This window comes from Pezoporus occidentalis, unplaced genomic scaffold, assembly GCF_034315485.1.
Source record: "Pezoporus occidentalis ecotype Australia unplaced genomic scaffold, CSIRO_AGI_Poc_V1 ctg229, whole genome shotgun sequence".
NCBI classification, from domain to species: Eukaryota; Metazoa; Chordata; class Aves; order Psittaciformes; family Psittacidae; genus Pezoporus; species Pezoporus occidentalis.
Window position 1 is genome coordinate 1,377,446 of NW_026914169.1, and position 21,063 is coordinate 1,398,508.

General features: G+C 48.8%; 2 protein-coding genes and 2 non-coding genes across 4 annotated transcripts; 2 read left to right on the plus strand and 2 right to left on the minus strand.

Moving 5' to 3' along the window:
- The first annotated feature begins 922 nt into the window (after positions 1-922).
- On the plus strand, positions 923-12,059 carry ARL2BP (ADP ribosylation factor like GTPase 2 binding protein). Its single transcript, XM_062621315.1, has 7 exons — positions 923-943; positions 1,743-1,856; positions 4,374-4,435; positions 8,245-8,351; positions 9,002-9,087; positions 10,532-10,628; positions 11,751-12,059. The coding sequence occupies exons 2-7, from the start codon at positions 1,819-1,821 to the stop codon at positions 11,829-11,831; spliced, it is 471 nt and encodes a 156-aa protein (XP_062477299.1). The 5' UTR covers positions 923-943; positions 1,743-1,818; the 3' UTR covers positions 11,832-12,059.
- Positions 12,060-13,342: 1,283 nt separating this feature from the next.
- Positions 13,343-17,994, minus strand: PLLP (plasmolipin). The gene is made up of 4 exons (XM_062621314.1): positions 17,597-17,994; positions 14,604-14,777; positions 14,064-14,183; positions 13,343-13,985 (listed from the first exon to the last, which is right to left on the minus strand). Exons 1-4 carry the CDS (start codon positions 17,828-17,830, stop codon positions 13,872-13,874), a joined length of 642 nt encoding a protein of 213 aa, XP_062477298.1. The 5' UTR covers positions 17,831-17,994; the 3' UTR covers positions 13,343-13,871.
- An 813-nt stretch (positions 17,995-18,807) lies between these two features.
- TRNAL-UAG (transfer RNA leucine (anticodon UAG)) lies at positions 18,808-18,891 on the plus strand. The gene has a single exon. It is a non-coding gene; the product is annotated as a tRNA-Leu (tRNA).
- A 139-nt stretch (positions 18,892-19,030) lies between these two features.
- Positions 19,031-19,113, minus strand: TRNAL-CAG (transfer RNA leucine (anticodon CAG)). Its single transcript has one exon. It is a non-coding gene; the product is annotated as a tRNA-Leu (tRNA).
- Between the last annotated feature and the right edge of the window lie 1,950 nt (positions 19,114-21,063).

Below are 21,063 nucleotides of genomic sequence, written 5' to 3' on the forward strand. Positions count from 1 at the left end.
AGGTCCACAATGGCTTCTAGATGTCTGGTATCCCCTTGAAATGGAGGTGACCGAAGAGCTTTGCTGCCTCTGTGGACACAGGACTAAGTGCCTGCGTTCTTTGTTGGAAAGATGTGAATGCTTTGAAAATTGTGCCCCAGATCGTCTTCCATGTAGCTGGTGCTGGGCAGAGAAAGCCAGTGGAGATGGAGGAGGGAGCTGTGTCCCAGAGAACTGTCCTGTTCATTTCACAAATGGAAAGATTGCACCGCTCGGCTGGCTTTCTGCTGGAATTCACTATGGGAGTGTCTTTGTAAAGCTCAATCCTCCACCACTGCTGCATTCTCTCCCCCTCGGTCCCTGCATTAACCAAAGGCTCTGGGACTGGGAGGGGAGGTGGTGGCTCTAGGTGCTCAGGAAGGGAAAGAAATTGTAGTGAAGTCGTCCATTCAACAATAAAGTCGTGAAAGCCATTTGCTGTTCTTTAATTCTTTGCTGCTGGTAAGTGCCGGGCTTCTAACTGCTAAGGTGCTGGAGGGTGATGCAGGCAGCTCTTGCACAAGGAGATGGCTCTCAGGCAGAAGGCCGAGGCCCGTGCAGAGCAGGGAAGTGGTGGAGCCCGCGGGGCACAGCCTTCTGCCAGATATACTGAACCCTCAGCTTAAGAGTGCTGCCCTCAGGCCCATGCTTTGTTAAGAGAAAACCCGCGTTAACACTGGCGGGGGAGCTGCGAGCACCGCAAGAAAGCACGCTCTGTGCGTGCTTTCGTTTCTAGGGCACTCCCTTGCCGCACGGACACCTCTTGACGCCACACGGCCGCCATTGAGGGGGGCACCGCTTTCCCCAAGCGTGGGTGGGCCCTCCGCGGCCGCCTGCACTCTTCGATTGGCTGAGGGCGGGGCGGAAGGAAGTGTTTCCGTGGAGACGGCCGGGCTGGGCGATGGTGGTGCTGTGACGGCGGGAGGTGCGGGCATGGCTGGGGCCACACTCGGGGCGGGTGGAAGGTGACGGGGGCCCGGGGAGAGGGGAGCTGACCGGAGCGGGTCATACGGGAGTCGTTTCAAGAGGGAAGGGGAAGCCCGGCCCCCGGGGCCTCCTTGAGGAACGGTGAGGTAGGCGGGATGCCCCAGGGGGGACGGGGCTGGGGCTGTACTGAAGCCAGGACTGAGAAGGGGGAGGAGAGTGCCGCGCTCTTTCTTCCTCCTGTCCCATGGGGTGATGCCGTAGAGCTGCCTCCCGCCCTCGGCGCTGGGTCACCCAGCGGCGGGGAGAGGGAGAGCAGGGTGTCCCCGCGCCAGCCCGCCGGCGTGCAATGGTCGTGGGGCGCCGTGTGCCCTGTCCTGCCTGTGTGAGGGGTTAGCGGCCGCTCCCAGCCACGTGCCGAGGGTCTGGCCAGGGCACAGCCCCTCGCTGGCCAGGTCTGGTCTGCGAGCTCCCCAGGAGCCACCGGGTCAGAGTAGCGTCTTACCTGGCTTCATTTCCTTGTATCTTTATAATAGTCATAGGCTCTTCAGGAGAAAATGTGTAAAGGTCACCTGAAACCCCTTTATGGAGACTAACTGCAGGTGTGTGCAGTTCTGAGCCTGTTCTCTGGGGGACAGAGTTCCTGGAGAACTCGGGTTACTACAGAAAAGAAGAAGCAGTAACTGGAAGAACATACCCTACCTCTAAAATTTCTGCCTCTGCAATTCTGCTTTTTGGGAAGCATTTGGTAACTTAACAATTGAATTTGTATTAATGACAAGTCATATGTTGTTTCTTAGCACTTTATCTGAAAAGAAGAAATAACCGGTAACAGCAGCAAGATTGTCTCTCCCCCACCCAGGCTATGCAGGAGCAATGGAGGATTCTGATGAAGAAACCTTTGATGTAGCCATGTGAGTATGCTATGATCTGCGTCAGACTTTCAATAAGCTTATTACTAGTTAAAAACTCTCCATAGGAATATAATTACACAAATGAATTTACACCCCACTGGTTTGCTGATTCTTCCTCTAGAAGAACAAGGGTGCAGAATGTCAAGCTGCAGGAGGGAATATCATCAGTTCAGAGTTTAGTTGAAGTCAAACTAAAAGTAACTGCAATGGACATAGCGCTAGGTCTTTCTGGCTGAGTGATCAAAATAAGCACTACAAGGCTGAGCTGCTTTTTTTTTATGTTCACTTTAAAATTTCTGCCTCCTTTTCAAGAGCATATGTTGTCTTATGTCATAGATTCTAAGAAACTATTCCTCTGTGTTTAAATATGCTCCTTCTAGACATTTGAGACCATTTACAGCTGACCTCTGCTCTGGAGACAAGCTGAGGGATCTGGGTTTATTTGGCCTGTAGAAGAGAAGGCTCCAGAAAGACCTTAGAGCAGTTTCAAGTGCCTACAAGAAACCTGGAGAGGGGCTTTGGAAAAGGGCCTGTAAGGAGAGGACAAGGGGGAATGACTTTAACCTGACAGAGGGGAGATTGAGATGAGATGTTCTTCCCTGTGAGGGTGCTGAAGCGCTGGCACAGGTTGCCCAGAGAAGCTGTGGCTGCCCCATCCCTGGCAGTGGATGAAGCTTGGAGCAACCTGGTCTAGTGGAAGATGTCCCTGCCTGTGGCAGAGGTTGGAACTGGATGAGCTTTAAGGTGCCTTCCAACCCAAACCAGTCTGGGATTCTATGACCTGAACCAAGTTTTACACTGATAAAATTTTACACTGCTTTGCCCCACATTTGGCTGACATACTCTTTTCCTGAGGCTTGTGGCAAAAGAGGATGTGTGCTTGTGCCTTGGTCTCTCTAGTTTGTTCTTTCAGTGTACAGACTGTCACAAATGGCCACATGCTGGGGCTGCTGCAGCAGCCCAGGTTGTGGTGGCCTAGTTGTACACAGTAAGGCTTAAACCACAAGATTGGTGAGCCTGTGTTTCTTTCGTATGCAGATGCACATGTGTTGTGTAGAGAGATGGAAATGCTGCTTTTTTGAAACAGATAAAACTCCCATTATTTGTCTTACAAGATTTAAATTAATACTTTAAATTTTCTATTGCTGTTAAATTAAGTTCTATAACTAGTAGTAGTTTTCATTTGGAGTAGGGAAAAGAGTGGAAATTACCTGTAGCAAAGTCCTTTTCTTGAATGTAAGCTAGAAGGGATGAGCCCTTTTGCCTGAATCCTTGATGTTCGCGGCACCGTATGTTTCCACTGTTCTGTGCCGGCACCTCTCCTGATAGTGGTGTGCCCCCTCGTGGAAAAAGAGCCTTTTCAGTCTCTTGCCTTGGCTTTGCTCATCTCCCAAGGTTTAACAGATCAGGAATGGTGCTTCACTTGGTAATCAAATGCCTTTTTAAGTCAAATAGAGTTTTGTTTTTCCTGGTCAGAATGAGCCCTATGTCTCATTATAGTTGGTTGAAATGTTATTCAATTAATTTCACTAGAAAAGTAACTGTAATGAGTTTTTTAAAACCTATCCTGAAAGAGTGTTCTGCTCTATTTACCAAAGAGAAATTTGAGAGAGGCTTTTAATTTAATTTAAATGGTGCTTTCACTGATCAAAGCTATTTTTCTTCTTAAAGACAAATGTCCTATGAGTCTTGTTTCCCTCATATGTGAAAAAAACCCTGACTTTCATCTCCTGGAGAATATAGGAAGAGTTCATCCCCCACTAAAGGTGAACTGTGAATGCCAAGGAGATCCTGTGGATTATTTACTGTGACTGAACAAGCTGTGCAGTAATAGATTTAGCAGAAGGATCCAGAGTCCTGCAATGCTGGTACCAAAGGTTTCTTCCCTGGATTACTTCAGATCCATAATGAGGTTTAGTTTTTAAATGTACTCACTACAGAATGAGCATAGGAGATTAGGCCATTTACTTGTAGTGTGTAGAGATGTTTCTTGCATAAGAAGAATATTTAAATTGCTTCTGTTGTGTGGTATTTCTGTATCTATTGAATTTAAGTGCTTCCACAAGATCAGGTATTTCAAAATATTCTCTAGAATGTCTAGGCTTCTGTGATCACCTTGCAGAGTTTACACATCGAAGTCAGCAGAAGGAAAGCTTGTGGTAGCAGCTGGGAAACACTGGGCTGGAAAACGCTTAATTTCTTTTCTTCTAATTTCACTTTTTACATGCTTCTGCACCAGAACTGGAATTACCTTGGTAGTAATGCCAGTGAAACAACATGGTTTTTTTTTTTTTCAATTAGGCACCTTACTGGGTGAAATAGAGTAGAGGCCTGATGAGAGTCCTATAAAGCAGTCTTATCATCAGTGCTGTGGATTATTTTGTAGGTTGAAACCAGGGAATTATTCAGTAATTTTTTAATTGCTACTGAAGTAGTTTTTAATTATAACTTTTAAACTTTTATTTCTGCTGTGCTAGAAATACAGCTTTATGCAGTATGGTCTTTCTTTGCTTTCAGCTCCTCCTTCTCTGATGCAGAGTTTGATGCAATTGTTGGGAATCTGGAGGATATCATAATGGGTAAGCTCTGCAAGTACTTGTAGACAACAAGATGCATGCTTCACATATTGCAAGCTGCTCTTCTGTTAGGAGACATACAGAACTAAAATAGCCCCTGCCTGCTTCATGGGAGCTTTTCTTCTTTTGTTCCCATGATCCCTAACTCGGTAGAATAGGAAAAATATACGCAAAATTCTTTTGTGTGTTGTTTGCACAACAGTGCACTTATTAATCTTGAAAGTTATTCTCTGTACAACTACAATATGTTGCTTCTTAAATAAGCAGTAAAGATAGTTGTAAATCTCACATAGAAAACAAAGCTGCCAGGGATTTTTATACTCTCTTCTAAAGGGGATGGCAGAGGCTGAGATGCAATGTTCCCTTCCTCAGCTCTTCCCAAACCTCTCCTACCTTGTTTGTTGGAATAGTCTTAAAAGCTGCCACAGTTTGTCCAGACAATTTGCTGTCATGCCTAGCTGTTGCTGCTGTAATCTGGAATATAAAGTGCCTGCCCTGCAGTTTTAACATGTTCCATGTTCTGTCTCTGCTGAACGTTGGGAACAGTTTATTTTCTCTGTTTCTGCAGCACCCCTGCATAGCTGGAGATGGGTGTCATCACATCTTGTCACTTTCCTCTTTTTGAGACTGTTCTTCCAAGTTGATTGTGTTGCCTGTAACTTATATGCATGCATACAGTCGTAAGGTGGCAGGAGCTGTTCACAGCAGGAACATGGAATGGTGTCAATCTCATCATGTTAGCTTAGGCAATTTAGGTGCTAAATTCTCAGAACTGTCATGTTACCTGAGAAGTCAGTCTGCATGGAGGTACAAGATACCAAGACACAATTTGTGCCAGTCAGCCACCAGCTGCTTTATGAGAATAGCACATTAGCTTTCCGACCACATCCTTTCCAGAGAGAGGTAGATTCTGCAGCCTCAATTGCCTAGTGATGTGGTTGAAACTGGAGAAATACTAACAAACTGATTTTGAATGTGCTAAGGTTTAGCAAGCTGAGACTGCTGTGTTTTAACACTGTGTTAAAGCAGTAAGCTCACTGCCCTGGACTTCAAGAGAGCAGACTTTGGCCTCTTCAGGAACCTGCTTAGTAAGATTCCATGGGAAACAGTCCTAGAGGGCAGAGAGGCCCAAGACTGCTGGTTGATACTCAAGGATCACCTGCTACAAGCTCAGGAGCATTGCATCCTGACTAGAAGGAAATGCAGCAGGAGGGCCAGGAGACCTCCATGGATGGATAAGGAGCTGCTGAAGAAACATAGAGGGGAATAAAGAAACTTATGAAAGGTGGAATCAAGGACAGGCGGCCTGGGAGGAATACAGGGACATTGTCTGGGAAGCTGGGGACCAGGTTAGGAAACTGAAGGCCCAGTTAGAATTAAATCTGGCAAGATTGTGAAAGATAACAGGAAGGGCTTCTGTAGGTATGTAGCAAATAAAAGACAGGCTAGGGACAACGTAGACCCCCTCCAGAAGCAATCAGCAGAACTGGCTACCCTGGATTTGGAGGATGCTGAGGTTCTTAATGACTTCTTTGCCTCAGTCTTCACTGGCAAATGCTCTGACCATACCACCCAAGTCTTGGAAGGCAGGTGCAGGGACTGTGAGAATGAAGACCTTAGGCCCACTGTAGGAGAGGATCAGGTTCAAGATCATCTTAAGAAACTGGATGTACACAAGTGCCTGGGACCTGATGAAATCCATCCGCAGGTCCTAAAGGAGCTGGCAAATGAAGTTGCTAAGCCACTGTCCATCATATTTGAAAAATCATGGCAGTCAGGTGAAGTTCCCAACAACTGGAAAAAGGGAAATATAACCCCCATTTTCAAGAAGGGGAAAATGGATGACCCGGGGAATTACAGATCAGTCGGTCTCACCTCTGTGCCTGGCAAAATCTTGGAGCAGATTCTCCTGGAATGCATGCTAAGGCACATGAAAAACAACAAGGTGCTTGGTGACAGCCAGCATGGCTTCACTGAGGGGAAATCCTGCCTGACCAATTTGGTGGCCTTCTATGGTGGGGCTATGGAACTGATGGACAGGGGTAGAGCAGTCGATGTCATCTACCTGGACTTGTGCAGAGTGTTTGGTACTGTCCTGCACAACATCCTTGTCTCTGAACTGGAGAGACATCAATTTGATGGATGGACCACTCGGTGGATAAAGAACTGGCTGGATGGCCGCACACAGAGTTGTGGTCAGCGGCTCAGTGTCTGGCTGGAGACCAGTAACGAGTGGTGTCTCTCAGGGATCGGTGTTGGGACAGATCTTGTTCAACATCTTCATCGCTGACCTGGACAGTGGGATTGAGTGTGCCCTCAGCAAGTTTGCTGATGACACCAAGCTGTGTGGTTCGGTTGATACGCTGGAGGGAAGGAATGCCATCCAGAGGGACCTTGACACGCTTGTGAGGTGGGCTGATACCAACCTCATGAAGTTTAACCATGCCAAGTGCAAGGTCCTACACCTGGGTCGGAGCAACCCCAGGCACAGCTACAGGTTGGGCAGAGAAGAGGTTCAGAGCAGCCCTGAGGAGAAGGACTTGGGTGTGTTGGTCAATGAGAAACTGAACATGAGCCGGCTTCAGTGTGCGCTCACAGCCCAGAAAGCCAACTGCATCCTGGGCTGCATCAAAAGGAGCATGACCAGCAGGTTGAAGGAGATGATCCTGCCCCTCTGCTCTGCTCTTGTGAGACCTCACCTGGAGTATTACGTACAGTTCTGGTGTCCTCAACATAAAAAGGACATGGAGCAAGTTCAGAGGAGGGCTACGAGGATGATCAGGGGACTGGAGCACCTCCTGTATGAAGATGGGCTTAGAAAGTTGGGGCTGTTCAGCCTGGAGAAGAGAAGGCTGCGTGGAGACCTCATAGCAGCCTTCCAGTATCCAAAGGGGGCCTGTAAGGATGCTAGGGAGGGACTCTTCATCAGGGACTGTAGTGACAGGACAAGGGGTAATGGGTTTAAACTTAATCAGGGGATGTTCAGGTTAGATATAAGGAGGAAATTCTTTACTGTGAGTGTGGTGAGACACTGGAATGGGTTGCCCAAAGAAGTTGTGAATGCTCCATCCCTGGCAGTATTCAGGGCCAGGGTGGATGCCATTGAGTGGCATGGTTTAGTGTGAGGTGTCCTTTCCCGTGGCAGGGGGGTTGGAACTAGATTATCTTAAGGTCCTTTCTGACACTTATATCTGTTCTATTGAATTTGGTGGTCACCTACAACATTAATTTTTATTCTTGCTTCCTTCTACAACTGGAAGAGAATTCCCTAGCAATCAAAAATGAATCTGGGAATTCCATAAATATTTTTAATTCAAGAAAAAAAGAATTTTGAGATCTTGTAGTGAAGAATTTTAGTAATTTTATTAAAAAATACATATGTTTTGCTGACTTGAGCACCTGAACAAGAAGGTGTTTAGAATAAATAACCTTATTAATGAAGCATAGAGTAGGAGCACTTCTTTGCTAATACTAAATGTAAGTGAAACTTCTGAGAAGTAATTATAGACCTTGTTAGGTGGATGTGTTGGTCCCATTCCATTCTGAATGCTGTCAGAACACAGATGTGCTGCTGTCCTGTTGACGCCGCTCTCTAGCTGGAGCAGCTCTGCTCTCCACCAGCAGTCTCGTGTCTTCTCACAGATGGGTCAGCAGTGGTGGCTCAGTAGCAGCTGTAGGACTGGTGTGCCGGACCCCGCACGTGTGCTGGGCTCTGTGGGTACAACAAGGGAGCAGAGGACTAGTGAATGTGGGGTTTGTGTTCAGAAAGAATGACTGAACTAACTGTGTGATGCATTTTTGTTGTGGCCCAGATGACGATTTCCAGCTAATGCAGAGGACTTTTATGGAGAAGCACTACCAGGCATTTGATGACTCAGAAGAAAATAAGCTCATCTATACTTGTATTTTTAATGACTATGTAAGATACTATTTTCCTATTTTTTGCATGTATTATTTTTTACTTTTCTTGAGGCCAGTGTCAGTTCCTGTATTTCCCCCTTTATGAACTACTGGTTTTATATGGAGCAGAGCCAACATGCTGCCTGCTGTCTCCTGAGACAGTCATGATCTACAAGCAATATGTTTTCTGGAGGCCTGGTTCCTTGCGCTTTTTTTCACCTGAAAATTTCTATAGATATTTTAGAAGTCGTATAACTCTCCTAAATAGGAATCTAGCCTGTTGCTGTAATATGTAATGTGTGCATAACAAAGTTTGTTCTTTTCCAGTAGCAGTATTTCATGTACTGGACACTTCAGTTGCATTCTTCATGCCAAGCATAATTATGAAATTATACCAGCCTACTATTCAGTACTATCCAATGAGTTAAAAATAATTTGTTGCTGGTACATATAGCATTTGTTGTCAGCAATATTACCAGAAAAAATGTTCAGCTCTGCCTCAGTGGTGGTCTAGCAATTCCCAGCCAAGGAATCTCCAGTTGTTTGCCCAGTGAGGGTAATACAAAGTGCCAGTAAGGTGTCATTGTAAGGAAGATGTGCTGTTTTGGAATCTGCTCCTGAAATTTGTTATGTGATGTTATAGGGGTGGTTTGTTTGTTTTTTTTTCAGATCCGTTTAGTAGAGAAATACATTGAAGAAAAGTTGCTTGAACGGATTCCTGGTTTCAATATGACTGCTTTCATAATGTCACTGCAGTAAGTGTCTGCTTTGCTTTTGATTTGGGGATGATTTATGAGACTCTTAATTCTTTTTATCTACATTAAAGCTGTGGTTTCAAAGTTCTCCCTTTAGAAAGAGGTTCATCATGAATTAAAAAAACAAGTATTCATGCAGGCAATGACTGACCACTTTTCTTGCCTTTAGCATGTCCTGCTACTCTGAATCTCTGAACTGTCATGCTGAAATATATCAGATTTTAAGGGGTAGGAAGAGAAATCAGAATGAGAACACTGGAGGCTTTTCATAATCACTGTCACTTTGAAGACAGGCCTTGAAAGGTTCCCTCTTGTTTATCACAGCTATAGTGTGGGACACTTAAATAGCCTGGTAGTCTTTTAAGAGGCTTGTGCTGAAATGCTTTTACTGAAATATTTCTTGTACAAAATATGCAGAGAAGACTTTGGTTTTTCTTAATCATTGCATTTGGTCACTTCAGTTTAACCAGCTTCATGAAGAGATCACTTCTGTAAGACCACTGGTTTTCCCCTTGAATAAGAGAATCAAATGTAGGTGAGAACTGAATATCTTAAAATATTAGATTCTTTTTTCTTGTAATAGGACATTAAGAAATTACTATGAGCTCACTTAGACTGTTTAAGTTAAAGCTCCTTTTAAATAAATTAATTAAATTTAATAAAGTATTAAAAAAAAAAAAAACAACAATAAAACAATAAAAAAAACCAGCCTTAAACTATTAAGAAAGTCTTGTTGAAATATTTACAAGGGCCTGTAGGGACAGGACAAGGGGCCATGGCTTTAACCTGCCAGACGGGAGATTAAGATGAGATCTAAGGCAGAAGTTCTTCCCTGTGAGGGTGCTGAGGCCCTGGCACAGGTTGCCCAGAGAACCTGTGGCTGCCCCATCCCTGGAAGTGTTCAAGGCCAGGTTGGATGGGGCTTGGAGCAACTGAATGAGCTTTAAGGTCCCTTCCAACACAGACCAGTCTGGGATTCTGTGACAAGCTGAGAAGGGAGCACAAGAGCTTTCTTCCAAATGTTTTCATCAGAAGTCCTCTACCAAGTAGCATCAACGCAGTCCCTCACTCTTAAGGGATGTGTATGATTCTATGCCTCTCCCCAACCTTTCCCACAGCTAAGGTGCTGCCTGGCAGGTTCAGGGCTAGGTAAAGGCTAGTTGAGTGTTACTTCCGTTGACTTACAGGTCAGTTCCTTTGTCTGGATTTCAGGGACTGATGTGAAACAGTTATGTCTTGGATTTAGATAAATATAATGTATTAATGTACTTGGATGTGAAATACTGCAAGATAATATTTGGCTAAAGTTTTGCTTTATTTTAGACATTCTTGTTTAAATTTTGATATTGTCTACTCTTCCCAGTATCCCCTTTTACCCTCAAGCCATTTTAAAATAACTATCTCTCACACAATTTTCTAATTCCCCAAATTCTTCTCTCTATAGACAGCACAAAGATGAAATTGCAGGTGACATATTCGATATGCTTCTCACATTTATTGACTTTCTGGCTTTCAAAGAAATGTTTCTGGATTACAGAGCTGTAAGTATGTCACATTGTTTATTTTCATTGGTATAATGGCTGTTGGTTTTGTGTAGCTCTGTCTGAGAGTACCGAAGGTCATGTTACTATAGTAGGCAGCAGCATTTATTCAAAGGCTGTATCAGGGTCAAAAGGAAAAGAACTTCACTGAGTGGCTGTTTAAACACAAACCGCACTTTTAATGATTTCTAGAAAACATGAACGAAGCCGGTATGTGGAGCAGTTCTTCAGAAACACATTCTTTGTACATCTTTGAACATTGATTTCCAACTGAATTTCAGGAGACACTTTCTCACTGTGAGGGTGACCGAGCACTGACAGAGGTTGCCCAGGGAGACTGTGGAGTCTCCATTCTTGGAGATACTCAAAAGCAGTTTGGACATGGTCCTGGGTGGCCCTGCTTGAGCAGAGGGTTTGGACCAGGTGACCTCAAGAGCTCCCACCTTGACCATCCATACTTTTCTCTCTTCTTCCCACTCCCCACTCATCCAAACTTAGTTTTTTAAGCTTATTCCATTTGTATTTCTCTTCCTTTCTGTCCAGGCTGGAGAAACAAACAAAACAAAAGTATTAAGATTTTGGGATAAGCTTTTTCCTAGGGAAATGCAATACATGTAAAGGCTCTCCAGTCACACTACATGTCAAGCCACATTTGACAAAGGAGCAAAAGAGTCAAAGTTGCTGTCAGTTAAGCCTTCTGACGCCTCCTGCACCCCTTAAAGTGTCATGAAAATGAGGGCAGGTTGAGGAGGAAGAGGTAGTCCATGTCTCAGCAGCAGGTGTAGCTTCAGCTGGGGTTTGCACCTTTGAGGTCTCCTGAGAGGCAGACCGCAGAAGCAAGATCTACCTTGTTCCCTGAGTGCTGCCTGAGTGTTCTTGACTGATGTGGACAAGAATCTGCTCTGCCCTGGCCAGCAGAGCAACAGTGACCTTGCTCCAGGGCTTCCTGCAGAAGCTCTTCTTGAAGTTTGGATTCACATTCAATGTCAGATGCTCAGGTAATGTGTAATTTTATACTGATTTGGTGCAGCCAACAGAGTGTGTATTGCCCATTTTAGTTTTTGAACTGCTTATTCCAAAACAGCACTGAGTCACAGATTTCTTTTTCTCCCATGTTTCTAGGAAAAGGAAGGCCGAAGTGTGGATTTAAGCAGTGGGCTAGTGGTGACTTCACTAAACAAATCATCAATGTCCTCCTCCTAGAACAGTTTATGCAAGACTTTGCTTCTGCAGATGAAGAATCCTGGAACTTTAAAGGAATCCTGTTGACATATTTTGTAATTGTAGAGCTAAAGTAATGGTTTGCAGCTAAAATTGAAAATATCCTGTCATTGTTTTTATTGAAGTACATTTTCATTCTTTTTCTGTTGCAGTTGTTTCAATTAATTACTTCAGTCAATGGCAGTGTGAGTAAGTACCTTGGCAGTTACATTCTGTTAGGAGTTCTGCTGTATTTTAAACAAGGCCTCTTCTTAATTCAGAGGACACAAGGCATGGCTGGGGGTGAATTCTTTTGATGGGGAATTGTATCTTGGTGATCCCTGCAAGACCTGCCTGCCTCTGTGCTGCTTTCTCCTGTCTGTGTTCCTATGGCCCTCTGTTCCCAGGATAACTCGTCCCTCTGTGACACTCCTGTTACTCATCCCTGTTTCAATGTGCTTTCAATCAGGCAGAGATAATTCGTCCCTCTGTGACACTCCTGTTACTCATCCCCGTTTCAGTGTACTTTCAGTCAGGCAGAGGGGCTTTTTTAAAGAGATTAAATGTCTCTATGTATGAACTACCTGTGTGGAAGCCTGGCTTCATGTTTAAGAGTTTTAATGTTGTCATAATAATGCTTGCAAAGGCTAATTTTCTTACTGTTACCAATTTATATATATATATATATAGTTGTGGAAATGTGACCCTTCATTTCACTCACTGAACACCAAGCAGAGACTGGTGTATCAGGGACTGATGCAGTTTGTCCAGTTCCTTTTCGGTTCACACCTTCCATTAATGCAGTTACATTTTCTGAGCCTACCCCTGTTCAGGAGCTGTTAGACTTTCTGCTGTGTGGCACATGCAGTGCATTTTGCAGTGTGGCTGACTGTGCTCCAGCTTTCCAGTGTAGCAAGATCTGGAAATAAATTGAACTTGTTTCATCTATTTTTATTAGCCTGTACGAGGAGGGTGTGAAGGGAAGAGCTGCTGTATTTGGCTGGGCATCACTTCTAGTTCTGACAATCACCAGCCCATGTCCCCAGAAAGCGGAAGGTGAATTTGTGATCTGCAGTGCAGGGGAACAGTATGGCTCTGTATTCTCCCAAGCACTGATCTGGGGTATGTTCCCAGAGCAGCTGCATGCATGGTTTTTATATTTGAAGACCACCTGCACCAAGGGGCAAAACTGACTTGCTGGTTCATAGGTGGTCCTGTGAGCTCCAGGCATGTGAGCGGTGGTGAGCCTAGACGAAGGAGTGCATCCAAGCCTTGGCACCTCTTCCACATTTTTGTGGTCTTGTATGCCCACTACATGTGTGTGTGCATGGATGTGAAGCAAAGCAAGGTGAACCACATGGGCCTTCCTCCTCCTCCCTTGGGGCTGGGCTATAGGAAGGGGCAGTCCCCTCTTGCACTAACATTCCTGGTGCCTGCTCCATGCTGTGCTGTACCTGCCACCTTCTTACAAGAAAATGTTGTCCTGAGAGACTCCAGTGCTGGATTTAGAGATGTTTTTATTTAAAGATATTTTTTATTTAAGTAGATTTTAAAGATTTTTTTATGTAGCAGATTTCTTTGTTAAAGATTTATATATAATTTGTGCTTCAAATTGTTAGAAATCAATACAAGAACAGTTCACACTGCTTCCTTTGCTTAGGCTTCATCTTCCAGCTCTGCCACTGTTTATGTACCGCATTAATTGTAATCACTTACACTGTATCTGGAACCAGAGCTTGATTTAGTGAATTTTAGTATGGGAATGACCCCTCCATGGAGCTGCTCCAGTGAGGATGAACTCAAAGGACAAGCAGGAGCTTCAGCCTCCAGCAAGTCCATGCTTTCCCAGCAGGGCTGTCAGTGACAGCACCAGTGAGTTTCTGCTATGGGTGCATCAGCAGGAAGCATCATCAGAGACCACAGAGCAGCATCCACGTGACCCAGTACTGACCATCGCTGCTCCAAGAGCGAGACCTGCTGGCATGTGAAGCTCCAAGCCTGGCACAAGCCAGAGTGGCTTGTGGCTGGGCTTTGCTGTCCTCCTTATGCGTGGTCAGTCACTTGGCTGGTGGCTGCATTGCTGCCAAGCCCTTTCCAGGCACGGAAGCTGAAGAAGGTACTTGCTCCATAGGCAACCATGGTGAGGCAGGCGAAGAACTGGAAGAGGAGCAGAGGCCATGGGTGAGTGCAGCGGCTACCTAGCCCTGTGGCCTTCCCCTGCCCACTGCTACTTACGGATGCCGCAGCTCTTCGGTTATAATCCCACTGCCGCCAGGATGTTGGCTGAACCACAGCCGCGCACGTTATGAAGGCGGTGATGTATAGGACAGTTGCCACAGCGTTGAAGATCATCAGCTGGGAAAAGCAAAGAGGAGGTTGTGAGGTCTGTGTGCTAGGATGAGGGCAAAAGGCTCAGTTTCACGTTCCTCCCTCATCCCCAGGAGAAGCTGAAGAAAAGGGTTCAGCCCCTCATGCTGGGAACAAACCAAGATAACATCTCATTACATGCACCCTGCACTGTGCTGAGAGATTTCTGGTTGGCATCATGCCTGCAGCAGCAACATGGTGGCTGTAACTTTCTGGATTGATTCAGGCCTCCCTGTTTTGAACATTTTCTAAGCAATCGAGGGGCAGAATGAAACAGTATCATTGTGCAAAGTGCAGGGGGCTTTGTTCCACCAGCCCAGAAGAGAGTGAAGTCCTCGCTCCTCTCTCAGCATCTCCCCAGTATGTTTTTCATTTAGGAACCCCACTCGCTTCCTCTTGGCTACGCACCACGAGGGACCAGGGGACCACGTAGAACTTGAGGTGAAGCTGTAGAAGGTAAGTCATGAAGAAAAGGACTGTTACTATCCAGAAGAAGATGGACACAAACATCACCCAGCTGTAGGCAGCGTGGAGGTAGTAAGTCGTGTCAGCGATGAGAGTCCACACCAGTAAGCCCAGCACCTGTGAGGTGAAAGAGGGAAGAGTTCAGGTGATGGTTCCTGCAGAGCATTGCCCAGGAACCCTGGCTCACCTGCACCTCTGGCAGCTGGGTCCCTACAGTCAGCACAGCAGGGCTGGACTGAGGGACAGCTCAGGGCAGGGAGCTCACCTGGGACCCTCCTCACTCACAGGTGAGCTCATGGTGGGTCCTGCTGCCCCAGGAGCTGCACAGGGATGTCCTGCAAGGCAGGAGGGGTGAAACATGAGCAACCTCAACACCAAAAGCCCCTGCTCCACCAAGAAGTCCCTATGCACAGGGCCAGTCTCTGCAGGGGCTGGCTCAGTGTTAAAGACAGCTCGTGGGCTGGATGAGAGCTGGATGTGTGAGGGCTCAGCCTTGAGCTCTCCCAGGTGCAGGAAACTTCTGGACTTTCTCCCACTGCTTGGTTTAGTCAGGTCTGGTTTGCACCTCCCATGTATGCTGCTCCTGGGGCTTAGTTTTCACTGTTCAACAGGTTTAACTGCATAGCAATTGCAGCCTCGAGTGCCTGCAGAGTGATACACAATAAAACCCTGGGTAGGTGAATCTGTTAGTGCCTTGCAGAGCCATGTTCTCCCCTCCTGGCACAGCTGGTGGGACAGGGAGCAGATCTCTGCCCTTGGCTGGCAGGTATGGAAGAGCCCAGCCCTGTGCTGTGTCCACCCCTGATCTTTGGGCTCTGGAGGAAATGCTGCTCTGCTTTACCCCCAGCTGCCCTCTCCACCATCCCCTTCCCAGGAAGCTGCCTGAAGTTTGTGTGTACTTTTTTATTTAGAAAGCCTTTAACCCATGATGGAGCAAGCAAAGGATGAGACACCATCACACAGCAGTGGGCCCTAGAAAGGAAAGGCTGTTGCAAACCAAATGGCACTTTCTGTGATTTCTGCAGTCTCCAACACAGCCTGTGCACTGGGATGCAGAACTAGGGCTCTGGCACCCAGAGGGGTGCTGGTGGGCCCCGCTTCACCCTCCTTCATCACCTCCTGGCTGCACCAGAGCAAAGCAGGATCCCTTCACACACACCTCCTGGGGAGATGTGAGGCTCCAGCCCTGCACCCTTCATGTTTCCCAGCACGACCAAACATGCCAGGGAGATGCCCATGGCAACGCTGGGGTAAGATGTGCCATAAACACAGCCACGACGTATTCTGGTTCCCAGCTGGGGTTCGGATCACATTCAAAGAATGGTTTGGGTTGGAAGGGACCTTAAAGCTCCTCCAGTTCCAACCCCTGCCATGGGAAGGGACACTTTCCCCTAGACCAGGTTGCTCCAAGCCCCATCCAACCTGGCCTTGAACACTGCCAGGGATGGGGCAGCCACAGCTTCTCTGGGCAACCTGTGCCAGGGCCTCAGCACCCTCACAGGGAAAGAACTTCTGCCTAAGATCTCATCTCAGTCTCCCCTCTGTCAGGTTAAAGCCATTCCCCCTTGTCCTGTCCCTACAGGCCCTTGTCCAAAGCCCCTCTCCAGCTTTCTTGTAGCCCCTTTAGGTATTGGAGCTGCTCTAAGGTTTCCCCAGAGCCCTCTCTTCCAGGCTGAACAAGCCCAGCTGTAGAGCCAGGTGAAGCTGCCAGAACTGCCTGCACAAGCCCACATGGCTTATTGTCAGGGGAGAAACACAAGAGGCTTTGTCCTGCCTCAGGGCACTGCCCTGGTGCTCACTGCTGTGACAATGCTGCCTTGTCTGGCACATCCATTTCTAATGCTTGTGATCACAAAATATGCGCAGGGGAGAAATGTGTAGGAAGTCCAGCTCTGGGAGCAGGAGGTGGCATGTGCAAGGTGCCCTGCCCTGGCTGTAAGGGGGGTGGAAATCATGAGCCTGTACAAATAGGTTCTGGGGAGCAGTGAGGTTCAGCAGATGGGAGCTGGGTAAGCATGTTTAATGGTATGGCCCTAGTAATGGGATCAGGTGTGGGGTTGGAGGGTCCCTTCTGCTAATATTGATTCCACCTCTCTTTCCTGATGCTCCTGCAAGATTCCCCCTGACAGTGTCCTTCCCATGCCCCTCCTTGAGCATTTGTTCTTATGTCACAATCATGCCCATACCCAGGGTAGAACTCTGGAGCCAGGGAGCCAGCAATATGCCAGCTGCTGTGCATACTCAGTGCCCCAGGGAGAGGGGATGGGTAAGCCGGACCTCAACCACAGCAAGGCAGCTCACACTGGGACCTTTGTGCAGCTAAGCACCCACTCCTGTGCACACGGGGCATCCAAAAGTCCCAGGAGGGAGCAGCAATAGAGTTTATTCTGCAGCTGCCTCCAATGCTGAAGCCATGGGAAGGTGACACTGCTGCTGCTCAATTTGAGGGTACAAAGACCCTTCTGCTTTTTTTAGAAAAGCCACCAAAGCCTGACACAGGGGAGGGCAACCGGAGGGCTGGGAGGGCCCAGGGAGGATGAGAGCCCTGGGGAACTCCGGGAGCACTCACAGCACCCCACCTCAGTAGGGGCACCGTGCTCCCTAAGGCTTCTGGCCCCTCTGGCTTGTGCCCCGCAAGGATGCCCACGCAGATCAACCGAGCTGGGCGCTGGGACCTGCCCGGCGTTGAGCAGAGTTCCAATTCGTATAAGAGTAAGGAGCGGAATTTTCCTCTGGCTTTAGAGAGGGAAGGAGGAGAGAGGGGGGCCGCGGTGTCTGAGGGTCAGAGATTAATCGGGGTTAGAGAGCGAGCACAGGGCAGAGATGGCAGCCGAAGGAAAACCGGGCAGTATCCACCCAGGGCAACGAAGAAAAGCATCAGCCTCCACGCGCGTGTCGCCGTGCGCGCACCCGCCCCAGTGCCCCGCGGTACTCACGGCCTGTGCGCACATCAGCCCCCCGAGCGGCGAGAGCACGAAGGCGCCGTCCAGGGCTGGCAGGGCGGTGACTCGCGGGAACCCGCTGCGGGACAGCCCTGCCATGCCGCTGGCACTGGCTGCGCGCGGCCCCGGGGCTCCTCCGCCCCTCCCCGGGCGGGGCAGGGATCGGCGCCCCGTAACGCTCCGCGCCGCGCGGCAGCCCCTGTGAAGTGGGCTGCTGGCCCGGGACATGGCGGGTCTTCTCTGCGCTCCCTTTTGTGGCCTTTCTGTGGCCCAGCGTGTCCCGGTGCCGGGGGCTGTTACTCCTGGCACGTCTCCTCTTTGAATCCCAGACTGGTTTGTGTTGGAAGGGACTTTAAAGCTCACCCAGTTCCAACCCCCTCCACGGGCAGGGACACCTTCCACTAGACCAGGTTGCTCCAAGCCCCGTCCAGCCTGGCCTTGAACACTGCCGGGGATGGGACATCTACTGCTGGTTGTCCCGAAATCACGGTTCTTCAGCCAGTGTGCAGAGAGGTGAGTAACACAGAGATTTGAGATACTGGAGCAGCCCTGTTCTGGAAACAGGCTGAGAGAGCTGGGCTTGCTCTGCCCGGAGAAGGCTCTAGGAGACCTTAGAGCAGCTCCGGTCCCTAAAGGGGCTACAAGAAACCTGGAGATGGGCTTTGGACAAGGGCCTGTAGGGACAGGACAAGGGGGAATGGCTTTAACCTGACAGAGGGGAGGGAGATTGAGATTAAACCCTGGCACAAGTTGCCCAGAGAAGTTGTGGCTGCTCCATCCTTGGCAGTGTTCAAGGTCAGATTGGACGGGGCTTGGAGCAACCTGCTCTAGTGGAAGGTGTCCCTGTCCATGGACGGGGTTGGAATTGGGTGAGCTTTAAAGTCCTTTCCAACCCAACCCGTTCTGTGATTCTATGATATGACATACGTGCAGTGTGAAGGCTCCAGTGTTTCCTCACGCTCCTGTCATGCAGCTGATGATGGCCCAGCATGTTATGCTGCCTGACGCTTCGTGTTATCGGCTGGCTGGGCCGTGGCCTGCTCCCGTTCACCCCATCCCCTGCCCCTGCGGCCCCTTCCCCGAGTGGTTCTGCTGGGAGGTGGGAGCCCCCCCATGCGCTCTGCCCGGTGCCCCGCGGGTCGTGAGCAGCGGGGGCAGCGGGTTCTATAGTGCGGGGACGGGGGGAGGCAGCGCACCACGTTGATGTCAAGGTGGCCGAGCGGTCTAAGGCGCTGCGTTTAGGTCGCAGTCTGCCCTGGTAAGCGTGGGTTCGAATCCCACTTCTGACAATAGGTAACTCTTTTGTGATATGATCTCACGTGTACCTTTAATTACAGTTAATTAGCTAATTCCGTTTAATTGCGGTGGGCCATCTTTATGTCCTCCCTTTCAACCAAAACGGTGTCACCAGGCGGTGCAAAACGTAGCTGTCAGAAGTGGGATTCGAACCCACGCCTCCAAGGGAGACTGCGACCTGAACGCAGCGCCTTAGACCGCTCGGCCATCCTGACCTTCTCTCTTAATCGTCTAGTGACCTCCGTGTTGTCACTTGCCCGGACTCACCACTCATTCGACTGCGATAGCCTCGGAGTGATCGTGGTGTGAGCAGGAGAGGTGCCCGCGACACAGCGGGTGTCACCCCCACTGACAATGGGCCGCCAAAGAGCTAGGGGCCGGCCAGCCTCTCACCCACCCCGGGAGTCATAGAATCAGAAAATCGTGTGGATGGGAAGGGACTTTAACGCTCATCCAGTTCCAACTCACTGTCATGGGCAGGGACGCCACTGGAGCCGGTTGCTTCAAGCCCCGTCCAACCTGGCCTTGAACACTGCCGGGGATGGGGCAGCCACAGCTTCCCTGGGCACACAGCCAGCAGTGTCCCCCGGAGGCTTTGACAGAGGCCAACTCTTCACTATGCAGGCCAGTTGCAGGGATGTCAGTGCTTGGTCTTCACTACAGAAAAACACAAACCCTCTTAGCACCTTTTGGCAGCTTCTGCTGCTTCTCCAAACTATTTAATATTGATCAGAGCAGTTGTGCCTGCGCCGTGTTCTATGATGCCAATGTCCCATTCTGCCAACAAGTACATCTGTTAGTCCTCTCCCCATCTATTTATCCCCACCTCACTCTGTGTGTAAGTCCATGATCTCTCTTGAAGGCTGCTGGTCTTTAAATGGGGAAAAAAAAACCACTCACCCTTCAAATAAATTCCAGCATTTGCTCTGTTCCAGACTGCTCCTTGCTCCAAAGCAAGCACACGGGCTGACAGGGTGATGCTGAATCGGGGTTTGGGTGGTGGGGCAGTGCTTACATGACAGCTTGTTTGGTGCAGCAGTGTTCAGTCCTACCAATTTGGAGGCCACTCTGTACTGACTGGACTGCAGCCTCCTACCCCTTCCTGCCCACGGATACAGCTCAGAAGAGTTGTTTGTATGTGCTGTTGCTATGAAAGAAAGGTGGGAGAGCAGCCAGGCAGAGGAGGAGTGAACGGGGGTCAGAAGGGGAAAAGCCACATAAACAGCCAGCAGAGAAAGCTATTTTTTGAACAGTTCAGACAGCCCATTGTCCTGCAGTGAAAGTCCCAGCAGCCGCGGAGTGGAGATGTTTATCTGCATCCATCCATGTGCTGCATCTCAACAAGCAAAAAAATGATACAGCAGCACTGAAATCATCTCCTCCGCATGGCCTCTCGAGGTACAGAATCTGCAGGAGCCTGGTACCTCCACGGACTGGGCTTCTCCCAGGAGGTCCTTTTCCAGCGACACAGGAGAAGCCTGTCCAGCACTCACGAGAAGGTGTTTGGGAGCGCTGGTCCACCTATACCGGCTCTGAGTTACCAGCACCCACCTAGGGGATCTCCTATAGTATGGAATCATGTCAACAGGGCAGAGGGGTGTGCTAATTAACTCCAGGGCGGAAGCAGCGATTCTCAGGCTGGATGCTTCTACCGAGCAGGTAATAACCACCGCACGATGGCGTTGTCTGCTGCAGCAAGAGGCAGAGGCCAGTCCAGCTCAGGAAACCCTACGGGGGCCTTCCTGTCCCCACTTCATGGCCCCTGTCACCTTGGGGCTGACAGAGCCAGTAGCTGGGGGCACACTGAATGGGTTTGTCCTTTATCAGCCTTCCGGTGGGTACCCAGGGGAAGCGGCACATCCCGTGCTGATGGGGTCTTTCCTCTCGACGGATGCCTGTCGGTGGCGGCCGGGGTCTCACGAGGGCGTGCTGCACCGCCACCCTTTACCCCTCCCACAGCCAGCCTTTGCGCCAGCACTCGCCGGTGCTCCCCCATCCCTTCTGTCACAGCTCTGGGGGCCCTCCTCACCTCTGCTTTTTTAGTTCTCCTTTGCTGCCTCCTGAGTTGATAGGAGGAATCATAGCCCAGGGGGGTAATATCCCATATCCTTACCCCCAGCAATCCCTTTTTTAACTATCCCCTGGCAACACCAAAATGCTAATGA